Consider the following 15,226-nt stretch of genomic DNA (forward strand, 5'->3'; position numbering starts at 1 on the left):
CAAACCCTTCAGAATCATTGTCAGCTCCCTGGTTTGCAGCTGCGGGGCTTCTCCCTCCCTCCCTCCCGGGAACAGGCCCAGGTTAACGGCCCCATCCTGGCTCAGCCACTGGTGGATGGTTCACATCAGAGGATGGGGGAGGGGGACAATAAATAAGAGGTTACACTTTGGCTTCAAATCAATGAGGACTCTGATCTCCGGGAAGGAAGGAAACCCTGGGAGGTGGGCGGGGAGGATTCACAAACACCCGCTGGAGGCCCCAACACCCCCAATAAGACCCATTGGTTTTATTGTCAGTCTGCAGACAGGAGCTGGAGAATTGAACCCATGATGTGGAGATGCCAGCATTGGACTGGGGTAAACACAGTAAGAGTTTTAACAACACCAGGTTAAAGTCCAACAGGTTTATTTGGCAGCAAATGCGATTAGCTTTTGGAGCGCTGCTCCTTTGTCAGATGGAGTGGATATCTGCACCCAGACAGAGGAGAGGGAGGGAGAAAACTGGGAGTGGAGGAAAGAAATGGTGGAGATGGTGAGATGGGTTTGGATTTCAGCCCAGGGAGGAGGGAGAGTGTGTGGGACAGGGATTTACAGATTTGGGGGAACAAAAGAGGAAAAAATGTTACAGAAAAACTAGAATTATCTTTTCAGAACTTCTATCCCAGACTTAGGTATCATTTTCCTAAATTTCTTTTGCAGGGTGTTAGAAGGGGAGAATTTGCAGATAAAAAGTACAAAAGCAAACATCACATCAATATTTAACAGAATCACCCGATTCGTCAGGATTTGAATATCATCAACCTTACACTGTGGAAGGAGGAGAATGTCTGTTCTGTCTGTGGGAAAAGATTTCAAACATCACTGTGACTGGAAAAGCACCGAGACACACACACCCGAATGAGAGTGTTCCAGTTAACTGACTGTGGAAAGAGCTTCAACCAGTTACACAGCCTGATAAAACATCACACCATCCACAGCGAGGAGAAACTGTACATGTGTTCTGTGTGTGGATGAAGCTTCAACTGATCGTGCAACCTGGAGAGACACAAGGACACCGGCACCATGGAGAAACCGTGGAAATGTGGGGACTGTGGGAAGGGATTTAATTATCCATCCCGGCTGGAATACCATCGATGCACTCACACTGGAGCCAACATCACACACAGGCCACTGAAATGTGGGGACTGTGGTAAAGTGACCAGATCCCCATCAGATCTGGAAACTCATCGACGTGGTCACACTGGGGAGAGACCATTCACCTGCTTCAAGTGTGGGAAAGGATTTGCTCAGACATCCACCCTGCTGAGACACCAGCGAGTTCACACTGGGGCGAGGCCGTTCACCTGCTCCCAATGTGGCATGGGATTCACTCAGTTATCTCACCTCACTGTACATCAGCAAGTTCACACTGGGGAGAGACCATTTAGCTGCTGTGTGTGTGTGAAGGGATTCACCAGTTTAACTAATCTCACTTCTCATCAGCTTGTTCACACTGATGAGAGACTTTTTAAATGTTCGGACTGTGGTAAGAGCTTCAAAAGCACAAGGGATCTACAGAGACACCAATACATTCACTCTAGTCAGAGCCCATTCTCCTGTTCTGTGTGCAGTAAGGGATTCACTCGATCATTCAGTCTCCTGCGACACCAGCGAGTTCATACCGAGGAGAGACCGTTCCCTTGCACTAAATGTGGAAAGCGATTCAGTCGGTCGTGCAGCTTGCAAAGACATCAACAAATTCACTCTGCGGAGAACCCATTCATCTGTTTCATCTGTGGTAAGGGATTCACTCAGTCAACTCTCCTCCTGAGACACCAGCGTGTTCACTCTACAGAGAGGCCTTTCATCTGCTCTGAGTGTGGGATAGGATTCATTCAGTCATTCCAACTGCTGAGACACCAGCGAATTCACACTGGAGAGAGGCCATTCATCTGCTCCCAGTGTGGGAAGGGATTTACTCAGTCCTATCACCTACTGAGACACCAGCGAGTTCACGAGTGACTGCAGGGTTGGATTCTGCTATTATTGCTCCTGTTAATCACATCCTGGACTGGACTATTTTCATTCTGACAGGGCTCATTCTTTTCATGATGTTCATAATTCCTGTGACTGCACTGGAGTTTAATATTTTCTCATAGTGTTAAGTCTAACAGCGTTTTGACTGTGTGTTGGGTAAAAGTTTGAAGTTTCAAAGTTTATTTATTGTTGATTTCCCCAAGATAAGAGACAAATTGATGTCCTTGTTGTGATATGAAGTTGAGGAAATATACATACGAACAAGTAACCAGGATGTAAAGCAGCATGTGACTGAAGTGTTACTGGGGAGCACTTTGGGATCAATGACCATAATTCGATTAGTTTTAACATAGTTATGGAAAAGGATAGGTCTGGTCCACAAGTTAAAGTTCTAAATTGGGGCTTGGCCAATTTTGATGGTATTGTACAGGAACTTTCACAAGTTGATTGGGGAAGGCTGTTCACAGGTCAAGGAACGTCTGGAATGTGGGATGCTTTCAGAAGCGAGATAGCGAGAGTTCAGGGCCAGCACCTTCCTGTTACTGTAAAGGACAAAGCCGCCAGGAGTAGGAAACACTCGATGACGAGAGATACTGAGATTCTGGTCAATAAAAAGAAGGAAGCATATGTCAGGTACAGGCAGCTGGGGCCAAGTGAATCCCTTGAGGAGTATCGGGAGTGCAGAAGTCCACTTAAAATGGTAATCAGGAGGCAAAATGGGAACATGAGATAGCTTTGGCAGATAAGGTCAAAGAAAATCCAAAGAGATTCGACAAGTATATTCAGGGCAAAAGAGTAACTAGGGAGAGAATAGGCCCCTTAAAGATCAACAAGGTCATTTATGTGTGAAGCCACAGGAGATGGGTGAGATCCTAATGGAATATTTCTCATCAGTATTTACCCTGGAGAAAGACATGAAAACTTGGGAATTCAGGGATGTAAATAGTGATGTCTTCAATGGCGCCCACCTTACAGAAGACAAGGTGCTGGAAGTTTTAAAACACATAAAGGTAGATAAATCTCAAGGACCTGATCAAGCGCATCCCAGGACATTGTGGGAAGCTGGGGAAAACATTGTGGCACCCCCTAGCGTATATATTTGTATCATCAACAACCACGGGTGAGGTGCCAGAAGACTGGAGAGAGGCAAATGTTACACTGTTATTTGAGAAAGGCAGCAGGGAAAAGCCAGGGAACTACAGACTGGTGATCCTAATGTCAGTGGTGGGTAAGTTGTTGGAGGGTAGTCTTAGAGACAGGATCTACATGCATTTGGAAAGACAAAGGCTGATTACGGATTGTCAGCATCGCTTTGTGCGTGGGAAATTGTGTCTTAAAAATTTAACAGAGCTTTTTGAAAGGGTGATCAAAAAAAATAGATGAGGACAGTGCAGTTGATGTTGTCTGCATGGACTTCAGCAAGGCCTTTGACAAGGTACCTATGGTATACTGGCCAGTTAAGGTTAGATCACATGGGATCCATGGAGTTATAAATGGACCTACCTTGCGCTAAGTTGATCTTTCTCCGCACCATAGCTATGACTAACACTACATTCTGCACTCTCTCGTTTCCTTCTCTATGAATGGTATACTTTGTACAGCGTGCAAGAAACAATACTTTTCACTGTATACTAATACATGTGATAATAATCAAATCAAAAATTGAATACAGAATTGGCTTGCTGGAAGGAGACAGAGGGTGGTGGAATTAGAGCAAGAGATGGATGGTCAGTTCCCCTCTGTCCGGGGCTGGGGGATTCACACTCATTTCCCGAGGGCACTCATTATCACTGCAACTTTACAGGAGAAAGTCCCCGCTTCAATCCTGCCTGCAAACTTTGTGTTTAAAATTGTTACTGAGGAGGAATTAACAGTGAGTTTAGTTTCATGTTGAACAGGATGAGAATTACTGTTGTCTCCTTCTTAAAACTCCTTCTTCATCTTTAAACAGGTAACGGTAAGTCAGAGAAAACTATCCACAGTGACCCCAAAACTAGATACTGCAAATCTGACCTCGAAACAGTGAATATCTTCCCAAACTCAAAGCAGGTGAACAGCCCCTCCCCAATGTGAACTAGGTATACAGTGAGTTGAAATGATCCCCTGAACCCAGTCTCTCATCAGTGTGAAAACATTGATGAGACATTAGTAATCCACAATTTTGGGGTGGCACGGTGACACAATGGTTAGCACTGCTGCCACATAGCGCCAGGGACCTGGGTTCAATTCTGCCCTCGTGTCAATGTCTGTGTGGAATTTGCACATTCTCCCCATGTCTGCATGGGTTTCCTCCGGGTGGCAGACGGACGGTTTTAGTTTGGAAGCGAGATCAATACGAGGTAGAGGGCGGCGTGCGGGGAATGATAAATGTGGCGGGTGGGTGGAGAGACTTTGTAAACATGTTGTTCAAACCCAAACCCCGGAAATGAACTTCCCGGTCCCCCCCCTTTGTACCAAATGGAGCGGCAGCTTGTAGTGTTAGACCCGGGCTGACTGCCGCCATTGAGGCTGCATGTGGGAGGCCGGCAGGGATTGTGATCGGAGAGGGAAGCCCTGACGTCACAATGGAATGGGTGAGAGTGTGACATCACAATGGAATGGGTGAGGGTGTGATGTCACAATGGAATGGGTGAGGGTGTGATGTCACAATGGAATGGATGAGGGTTCCAGATGAGCTGAGACTGGGCTGGAGTCGGGCGATGGCACTGACATGTGGCCCGGTGACACAGTGGTTAGTGCAGCTGCCTAACAGCGCCAGGGACCCGGGTTCAATTCCAGCCTCGGGTCGCTGTCTGTGCAGAGTTTCTACATTCTCCCCGTGTCTATGGGTTTCCTCCGGGTGTTCCGGTTTCCTTCCACAGTCCAAAGATGTGCCGGTTAGACGGATTGGCCATGATAAATTGCCACTTGGTATCAGGGGGATTAACAGGTAAATATGTGGATAGGGCCTGGATGGGATTGTTGTCAGTGCAGGCTCGATGGGCTGAATGGCCTCCTTCTACACTGTATTTTATTATTCATTATTATTAATTAATTACTATTCTGATTTCCAGCTGTTTCTGAGTTTTAACTGTATCCTCTATTGTGAACACCGAGGCAAAATACTTGTTCAATTCATCTCCCAGCTCCTTATTTTGCATTATCAATTCCTGGACTCACTTTCTATGAGACAGTTAAGAAATGAGGTCGAGCAAGTGACTGAAGTGTCAGTCTGGGAGCACTATTGGGAGGTTCTATAGCTATATTAAGAGTAAGAGGGTGGCGAGAGAGAGAATAGATCCCCTTAAAAATCAGTATGGCCATCTGTGTGTGGAGCCACAGGAGATGGGTGAGATTTTTAATGAATACTTCTCTGTGTTTACTGTGGAGAGCACCATGGGTGCTAAAGAAATAAGGGAAACAAGTGGTAATGTCTTGGGCACACGCATGTTACTTGGGAGGAGGTATCTGCAGCCTTATAAAAGCAAATTTCTGCGGATGCTGGAATCTGAAACCAAGAGAGAAAATGCTGGAAAATCTCAGCAGGTCTGGCAGCATCTGTGAGGAGAGAAAAGAGCTGATGTTTCTTGTCTAGGTGACCCTTTGTCAAAGCTCTGAAACATCAGTTCTTTTCTCTCCATACAGATGCTGCCACACCTGCTGAGAATGGGGAGAGAGTGTGTGGGATGGAGATTGACAGCTTTTGGGGAATGAGAGAGGAAAGAATGTTCCACAGAACTTGTCTGTTCTGAATTTCTATCCTGTACTGACACTGATGACTTTTGGAAACTAATTTTACAGGATATTGAAAGAGGAATCACAGGCCGAAATCTCAAACGTCACGTCTAGACATGACAGAGTCATATTCCTTGGGACCTCAACATCATCGGACTTTGAATCCAGAAGGAGAAATGATTGTCCAGTCTGTCGATTTGAAAAGATTTGAAATGTCAGTGTGAGTGAAAAAGCATCAACACACTGCCACACTTGAGTGAGTGTGTTCCAATGCACTGACTAAAGAGCTTTAACCAGTTACACAGTCTGAATAAATATCACACCATTCACAGCAGGTAGAGACTGTAATCTTGTTCTGTGTGTGGACGAAGTTTCAACTAATTGTCCACTCAAGAGAGAGGTAAGGACACCTGCACCATGGAAAAACTATGGAAATGTGCAGACTGTGGGAAGAGATACAGAGCCCCATCGGAGCTGGAAACTCATCGGCGCAGCCACACTGGGGAGAGGCCGTTCACCTGCTCTGTGTGAGAAGGGATTCACTCAGTTATCCATCTTACGGATACACCAGCAAGTTCACACTGGGGAGAGACCGTTCACCTGCTCTAAGTGTGGGAAGGGATTCATCCAGTTATCCGTCCTACAGACACACCAGCGAGTTCACACTGGGGAGAGACCGTTCACCTGCTCTAAGTGTGGGAAGGGATTCGCTTGTTCATCCAACCTGCGGACACACCAGCGAGTTCACACTGGGGAGAGGCCATTCACCTGCTCTCAGTGTGGGAAGGGATTCACTCGGTTATCCACCCTGCGGACACACGAACGAGTTCACACTGGGGCGAGACCATTCACCTGCTCTCAGTGTGGGAAGGGATTCACTCTGTCAACCCACCTGCGGATACACCAGCGAGTTCACACTGGGGAGAAACCATTCATCTGCTCTCAGTGTGGGAAGGGATTCACTCTGTCAACCCATCTGCGGACACACCAGCGAGTTCACACTGGGGAGAGACCCTTCATCTGCTCTCAGTGTGGGAAGGGATTCAGTCAGTCATCCACCCTGCAGACACACCAGCGAGTTCACACTGGGGAGGAACCATTCACCTGCTCTGTGTGTGGGAAGGGATTCACTCAGTCATCTGAACTGCGGACACACCAGCGAGTTCACACTGGGGAGAGGCCGTTCACCTGCTCTGAGTGTGGGAAGGGATTCATTCAGTCATCCAACCTGCAGTCACACCAGCGAGTTCACACTGGGGAGAGGCCGTTCACCTGCTCTCAGTGTGGGAAGGGATTCAGAGTTTCATCCCAGCTGCTGAGACACCAACAAATTCACGAGTGATTCCAGGGGTTGGATTCTGCTGTTATTGTTTCTGCTCTCAATTACATCCAGGACTGCATTTTGTTCATTCTCACAGTTGGTCAATGGGGAGGGTCGGAGGGTTTCTTTCTGCTGGACTGGCCAGTCTCACGACTTTGCCTCCAGTGGGCTGATGCTCTTTGAGTCTTGTTGCGAATACCTGGTTTTTAGATTTCACAAGGATCACAGAGTGACAGGATGTTAGGAAGTTATAGAGGTTTACAACATGGAAACAGGCCCTTCGGCCCAACTTGTCCATGCCGCTCAGTTTTTACCACTAAGCTAGTTCCAAAAGGGGCGGCATGGTGGCACAGTGGTTAGCACTGCTGCTTCACAGCTCCAGGGACCTGGGTTCGATTCCTGGCTTGGGTCACTGTCTGTGTGAAGTTTGCACATTCTCCTCGTGTCTGCGTGGGTTTCCTCCGGGTGCTCCGGTTTCCTCCCACAGTCCAAAGATGTGTGGGTTAGGCTGATTGGCCGTGCTAAAAATTGCCCTTCGTGTCCTGAGATGCGTAGATTAGAGGGATTATTGGGTAAGTATGCAGGGATATGGGGGGAGGGCCTGGGTGGGATTGTGGTCGGTGCAGACTCGATGGGCCGAATGGCCTCTTTCTGTACTGTAGGGTTTCTATGTTTCTAGGTTAATTGCCCGTATTTTGCCCATATCCCTCTTTACCCATCTTACCCATGTAACTGTCTAAATGCTTTTGAAAAGACAGTATTGTACCCGCCTCTACTACTGCCTCTGGCAACTCGTTCCAGACACTCACCACCACCTGAGTGAAAAACTGCCCCTCTGGACCCTTTTGTATCTCTCCCCTCTCACTTTAAACCTAAAACTAAGAACAAGAAATGTATCGATAAAATGATTAGAGAACAGAGCCAACGTTTCGAGTCTGGATGACACTTCATACGAGCTGTTATGAAGGGTCATCCAGTATCAAAACATTAGCTCTATTCTCTCTCCACAGATGCTGCCAGACCCGCTGAGATTTTCCAGCATCTTCTATTTTTGTTTCAGATTCCAGCATCCGCAGTATTTTACTCTTCTGATAAAATGATTAGTTCTGATTGGAATCCCCATGACCCTCCCGCAAGACAGAGGGAGTGGTGGCAAAAGGAGAAAAAGGATAAGGATGATAAAGACTGCGTTCTGATTCTCCGAGCCCATGTAGTTTTAACAAAACGAGTGAACCAGTTTATAAAGAACAGAAGTTACCCATCGCTAACAAAAACTGATTAATTAAAATAATTAGATTGAGGAAGAGAACAAAAGAATTAATAGATGAAGTTTGAAATCAACTTTGTTTTGTTGTTCGAGAAGTTTTTAAAAATTATGTAAAGTGATGTAACTGTGTGCCAAGTGTTTTCTGTTCACTCCCCGCTTTAGGTCCTGTAGAAAAGTTAACCCTTTCAGCAGACAGTTGATTTTGTCATAGAGGTTTATAGCATGGAAACAGGCCCTTTGGCCCAACTTGTCCATGCCGCCCCTTTTTTAACCCCTAAGCTAGTTCCAATTGCCCGCGTTTGGCCCATATCCCTCTGTACCTATCTTACCCATGTAACGGTCCAAACACTTTTAAAAATTGAACCCACCTCTACTATTACCTCTGGCAGCTTCTTCCAGACACTCATCACCCTCTGTTTGAAAGAACTGCCCCTCTGGACCCTTTTGTATCTCTCCCCTCTCACCTTAAACCTATGCTCTCTAGTTTTAGACTCCCCTACCTTTGGGAAAAGATGTTGACTATCTAGCTGATCTATGCCCCTCATTATTTTATAGACCTCTATAAGGTCATCCCTAAACCTATGCTCCAGGGAAAAACGTCTCAGTCTATCCAGCCTCTCCTCATAACTCAAACCATCAAGTCCTGGTAGCATCCTTGTAAATCTTTTCTGCACTCTTTCTAGTTTAATAATATCCTTTCTATAATAGGGTGACCAGAACTGAACACAGTATTCCACATGTGGTCTTCCCAATGTCTTGTACAACTTCAACAAGATGTTCCAACCCCTGTATTCAATGTTCTGACCGATGAAACCAAGCATGCCGAATGCCTTCTTCACCACTCTGTCCACCTGTGACTCCACTTTCAAGGAGTTATGAACCTGTACCCCTAGATCTCTTTGTTCTTTAACTCTCCCCAACGCCCAACCATTAACTGAGTAAGCCCTGCCCTGGTTCGATCAACCAAAATGCATCACTTCGCATTTATCTAAATTAAACTCCATCTGCCATTGTCAGCCCATTGGCCCAATTGATCAAGATCCTGTTGCAATCCTAGATAACCTTCTTCACTGTCCACTATGCCACCAATCTTGGTGCCATCTGAAAACTTACGATCCATGCCTCCTCCATTGTCATCCAAATCATTCTTATAAATGTCAAATAACAGTGGACCCAGCAGCGATCCCTGAGGCTATCCGCTGGTCACAGGCCTCCAGTTTGAGAAAAACCTTCGACAACCATCCTCTGTCTTCCGTCATCAAGCCAATTTTGTATCCATTTGGCTACCTCGCCTGGATCCCGTGAGATCTAACGTTGTGCAACAACCTGTGGTTCCTTGTCAAAGGTCTTGCTAAAGTCCATGTAGACAACATCAACTTCACTGCCCTCATCTACCTTCTTGGTTAACCCTTCAAAAAACTTAACCAAATTTATGAGACATGATTTTCCACTCACAAAGCCATGCTGACTGTCCCTAATCAGTCCTTGTGTCTCTAAATGCCTGTAGATCCTGTCTCTCAAAGTACCTTCTGACAACTTACCTACTACAGATGTGAGGCTCACCGGCCTGTAGTTCCCAGGCTTTTCCCTGCAGCCCTTTTTAAACAAAGGCACAACATTTGCCACCGTCCAATCTTCAGGCACCTCACCTGCGACTATCGATGATTCAAATATCTCTGCTAGGGGACTCTCAATTTCCCCCCCTAGCCTCCCACAGTGTCCTGGGATACACTTCATCAGGTCCCGGGAATTTATCTACCTTGATGTGCTTTAAGACTTCCAGCACCTCCTTCTCTGTTGTGAGTACACTCCTCAAGACATCACTATTTATTTCCCCAAGTTCCTTAACATCCATGCTTTTCTGAACAGTGAATACTGATGAGAAATATCACTGGAATATATACAAAATTTCAGGCAATGTAGTGGAAGACATGCCCTGTCTACATCAACGGTGACAAAGTGGAAATGGTTGAGAGCTCAAGTTTCTAGGTGTTCAGATCACAATAACCTGTCCTGGTTCCTCCATGCTGCTGCTTTAGTTAAGAAAGCCCACCAACGCCTCGACTTTCTCAGGAGGCTAAGGAAATTCGACATGTCGACATGTCAGCTACGACTCTCACCAATTTTTACAGGGACACCACAGAAAGCATCCCATCCAGTTGTATCACAGCTTGGTATTGCTGCTGCTCTGACCAAGAGCGTAAGAAACTACAAGGGGTGTGAATGTGGCCAAGTCCATCACACAAATCAGCCTCTTATCCGTTGACACTGTCTACATTTCCTATTGCTTCAGAAAAGCAGCCCGCATAATCAAGGACCCCACGTATCCTGGACATTCTCTTTTCTATCTTCTTCCATCGGGAAAAAGAGACAAAAGTCTGAGGTCACAAACCAACCGACTCAAGAACAGCTTCTTCCCTGCTGCTGCCATCGGACTTTTACAAACAAAGAACAAAGAAAATTACAGCATAGGAACAGGCCCTTCGACCTTTCAAGCCTGCACCGACCATGCTGCCCGACTGAACTAAAACCCCCTACCCTTCCGGGGACCATATCCCTCCATTCCCATCCTATTCATGTATTTGTCAAGATGCCCCTTAAAAGTCACTGTCGTATCTGCTTCCACTATCTCCCCCGGCAGCAAGTTCCAGGCACCCGCCACCCTCTGTGTAAAAAACTTGCCTCTCCTTTAAACCTTGCCCCTCACACCTTAAACCTGTGCCCCCCAGTAATTGACTCTTCCATCCTAGGAAAAAGCTTCTGACTATCCACTCTGTCTATGCCCCTCAATAATCTTGTAAACTTCTGTCAGGTCTCCCCTCAACCTCCGTCGTTCCAGTGAGAACAAACCAAGTTTCTCCAACCTCTCCTCATAACTAATGCCCTCCACACCAGGCAACATCCTGGTAAATCTTTTCTGTACCCTCTCCAAAGCCTCCTCCTTTTGAATGGACCGACCTCATATTAAGCTGATCTTTCTCTTCACCCTTTCTGTAACTGTAACACTGTATTCTGCACTCTCTCCTACTCCCCTATGTACTCTATGAACAGTATGCTTTGTCTGTATACCGCCCAAGAAACAATACTTTTCACTGTATCCCAATACATGTGACAATAATAAATCAAACCCATTGCTGCATTTCCTTCCTGAAGCCACATTTGTCCACTGGGGCCTGGCCCCGGGAGAAAGCGCTGCAGCTGCCGTTGTGTTGGGTGTTGAGGCGGTGCCGCTAGTTCCTTATTGGGGGTGTTGAAGCCTCCACTGGGGGTGTGGAGCCTCCCCTCCCACCCCACCCACTGCCCCTAACGCTGCCTCCGCTTATCCGCCTCCTTCCCGCCTGAAGATCAGACAAACAAGCGCCTGTCCCTGGACATGAGCCGCACTGCGCATGCTCCCCGTCACAATGCCCAGGGACTGATTGACGGCAGCTCTGGACCAATAGGAAAAGGGGGCGGGGCTGGAGGACCGAGCAGGAGCAGCTGGTCCTCCAACCAGAGTGAAGAGGGGAGGGGTCTGAAGCATGCGCAGCGTGGGTAATGGCGGCGGACGAACGGTTTTAACTCGGATCCGAGATCAGTTCAAGGTAGAGGGCGGCGCGCAGAGAGCGATGAATGTGGTGGGTGGAGCGGCTTCGTAAACATGTTGTTCAAATTCAAACCCTGGTAAATAACTTCCCGGGCGCCCAGTTGGTACCAAATTGGAGGCGCAACACGGGCCTGGGCTGACGGCCGCCAATCTGTTGGTGGCAATGTCTATCAGTGCGCATGTGCGGCCGGCATCTTTGTAAGGGGCAATGTGCAGCAGGGTGCAGGTGCAATCGCCATGTTTGTAGGGGGCGCAGGAGTGTCTACCTTTGTGACGTATGGGACCTGAACCCACTGCCGTCCATGTTGTGCAGGTACATCCACCCTGCTGATAGGGAGGGAATTCCAGGATTTTGACCCAGCGACTGTGAAGGAACGGCGATATATTTCCAAAATGTGGAGATGCCAGTGTTGGATTGGGGTAAACACAATAAGTCTCACAACAAGTTAAAGTCCAACAGGTTTATTTGGTAACAAAAGCCACTAGCTTTCGGAGTGCTGCTCCTTCATCAGGTAAGTGGGAGTTCTGTTCACAAACAGGGCATATAAAGACACAATTTACAAAATAATGGTTGGAATGCGAGTCTTTACAGGTAATCAAGTCTTAAAGGTGCAGACAATGTGAGTGGAGAGAGGGTTAAGCACAGGTTCAAGAGATATGTATTGTCTCCAGCCAGGACAGTTAGTCCTCTTGTGTGCGAACTTGGCTATCAGTCTCTGCTCAGCGACTCTGCGTTGTCGTGTGTCGTGAAGGCTGCCTTGGGGAACGCTTACCAAGTGTTGGAGAATGCTTGGTAAGTTCCACACACATGAGGACGGCCTCAACCGGGATCTTGGGTTCATGTCACACTATCTGTAACCCCCACGACTTACCTGGGCTTGCAAAATCACACTAACTGTCCTGTCTGGAGACAATACACATCTCTTTAACCTGTGCTTAACGCTCTCTCCACTCACATTGTCTGTACCTTTTGAGACTTGATTACCTGTAAAGACTTGCATTCCAACCATTATTTTGTAAATTGAGTTTGTGTCTTTATATGCCCTGTTTGTGAACACATCTCCCACTCACCTGACGAAGGAGCAGCGAGCGCTCCGAAAGCTAGTGGCTTTTGCTACCAAATAAACCTGTTGGACTTTAACCTGGTGTTGTGAGACTTTTTACAGGGAGGTCCCAGAGGATTGGAGAATAGCCAATGTTGTTCCTTTGTCTAAGAAGGGTAGCAAGAATAATCCAGGTAATTACAGGCCAGTGAGCCTTACTTCAGTGATCGGGAAATTATTGGGCAGTATTCTTCGAGACAGGATTTACTCCCACTTGGAAATAAGTGGATGTATTAGTGAGAGGCAACATGGTTTTGTGATGGGGAGGTCATGTCTCACTAACTTGATCGAGTTTTTGGAGGAAGTGACGAAGATGATTGATGAGGGTAGGGCAGTGGATGTTGTCCACATGGACTTCAGTAAGGCCTTTGACAAGGTCCCTCATGGCAGAGTTGTGCAGAAGGTGAAGTCGCATGGGATCAGAGGTGAGCTGGCAAGATGGATACAAAACTGGCTTGGTCAAAGAAGACAGAGGGTAGCAGTGGAAGAGTGCGTTTCTGAATGGAGGGCTGTGACAAGTGGCGTTCCTCAGGGATCAGTGCTGGGACCTTTGCTGTTTGTAATATATATAAATGATTTGGAGGAAAACGTAACTGGTTTGATAAGTTTGCGGCCGACACAAAGGTTGGTGGAATTGCGGATAGTGATGAGGACCATCAGGGGATACAGCAGGATATACATCGGTTGGAGACTTGGGCAGAGAGATGGCAGATGGAGTTTAATCTGGACAAATGTGAGGTAATGCATCTTGGAAGGTCTAATAAAGACAGGAAATATTCAATAAATGGCAGAAACCTTAAGAGTATTGATAGGCAGAGGGATCTGGGTGTACAGGTAAACAGGTCACTGCAGGTGGAGAAAGTAGTCAAGAAGGCATACGGCATGCTTGCCTTCATCGGCTGGGGTGTTGAGTTTAAAAATTGGCAAGTCATGTTGCAGCTTTATAGAACCTTAGTTACACCGCATTTGGAATCTAGTGTTCAATTCTGGTCGCCACGCTACCAGAAAGATGTGGCGGCTTTGGAGAGGGTACAGAAAAGATTTACCAGGATGTTGCCTGGTATGGAGGGCATTAGCTATGAGGAGAGGTTGGAGAAACTTGGTTTGTTCTCACTGGAAAGACAGAGGTTGAGGGGTGATCTGATAGAAGTCTACAAGATTAGTAGGGGCATTGACAGAGTGGATAGTTAGTTTCCCAGGGTGGAAGAGTCAAATTACTCGGGAGCATAGGTTTAAGGGGCAAGGTTTAAAGGAGATGTACGAGGCAAGTTTTTTTACTCAGAGGGTGGTGGGTGCCTGGAACTCGCTGCCAGGGGAGATAGGGGAAGCAGACATGATAGTGACTTTTAAGGGGCATCTGGACAAATACATGAATAGGATGGGAAGAGAGGGATATGACCCCCGGAAGGGGAGGGGGTTTTAGTTAAGTCGGGCAGCATAGTCGGTGCAGGCTTGGAGGGCCGACGGGCCTATTCCTGTGCTGTAATTTTCTTTGTTGCTTATTTAGAAGTGCATTTGCGATACCAAGACATGCAAGGCTACGGTCCAAGTTCTGGGAAATGGGATTAGAATAGTTTGGTGATTTGTCTTTGACCAGCATAGAAATGATGGGTCGAATGGCCTTTTTCTGTGTTGTATAACTCTATGACTAACAGGAAGAAGAGAGTTGGCATAAATAGGTATTTTTCTAGTTGGCTGGATGTGATGAGCGGTGTGCCACAGGGATCAATGCTGGAATCTTTTTCCCATTTATTTCAATGACTTGGATGAAGGTACTGAATGTATGGTTGCTAAATTTGCTGATGATATAAAATAATTAGTAAAATAAGTTGTGAAGAGGATGTGAGGAGGCTACAAAGGGACATAGGTTAAGTGAGTGGGCAAAGAACTGGCAAATGTAGTATAATGTGGGCAAATGCAAAATTGTCCATTTTGGCAGGAAGTATAAATACAAAGAATATTGTCTAAACAGTGAGAGATTTAGAGGGATCTGGGTGTCCTTGTGCATGAATCAGAAAAGGCAGGTACAGCAAGTAATCAGGAAAGTTAATAGAATGTTATTGTTTATTGTGAGGAGAATTAATTACAAAAGAAGGGATGTTATTCTTCGGTTATACAGAACACTGGTGAGGTCACATCTGGAGTATTATTGGTCTCCTTATTTAAGAAAGGATGTAAATGCGTAAGAAATGGTTCGGAGAAGGTCCACTGGACTAATA

At 46.5% G+C, this 15,226-nt stretch overlaps 3 protein-coding genes across 4 annotated transcripts in view; all 3 read left to right on the top strand.

Annotated features, from left to right (window-relative positions):
* The window catches only part of LOC144483150 (uncharacterized), a 113,574-nt gene extending 109,901 nt beyond the window's left edge, over positions 1–3,673 (top strand). The window contains exon 2 of one of the 2 annotated variants that reach the window (XM_078201942.1): positions 700–3,673. In XM_078201942.1, the coding sequence (XP_078058068.1) occupies positions 1,063–2,001 (939 nt within the window). In that variant the 5' untranslated portion in view covers positions 700–1,062 and the 3' untranslated portion in view covers positions 2,002–3,673. The remainder of the gene's footprint in view (positions 1–699) is intronic. The other variant, XM_078201945.1, reaches the window with a different exon arrangement.
* Positions 1–15,226, top strand: part of LOC144483170 (uncharacterized) — a 169,717-nt gene that overhangs the window by 134,230 nt on the left and 20,261 nt on the right. The window contains 4 exon segments of the mRNA XM_078201966.1: positions 3,968–3,973; positions 6,148–6,254; positions 6,256–7,068; positions 14,245–14,251. Of these exon segments, the coding sequence (XP_078058092.1) occupies positions 3,968–3,973; positions 6,148–6,254; positions 6,256–7,068; positions 14,245–14,251 (933 nt within the window).
* LOC144483162 (uncharacterized) overlaps positions 1–15,226 on the top strand; it is a 187,030-nt gene that overhangs the window by 102,584 nt on the left and 69,220 nt on the right. The window lies entirely within an intron of this gene.

Source organism: Mustelus asterias, unplaced genomic scaffold (genome assembly GCF_964213995.1).
Source record: "Mustelus asterias unplaced genomic scaffold, sMusAst1.hap1.1 HAP1_SCAFFOLD_47, whole genome shotgun sequence".
NCBI lineage: Eukaryota > Metazoa > Chordata > Chondrichthyes > Carcharhiniformes > Triakidae > Mustelus > Mustelus asterias.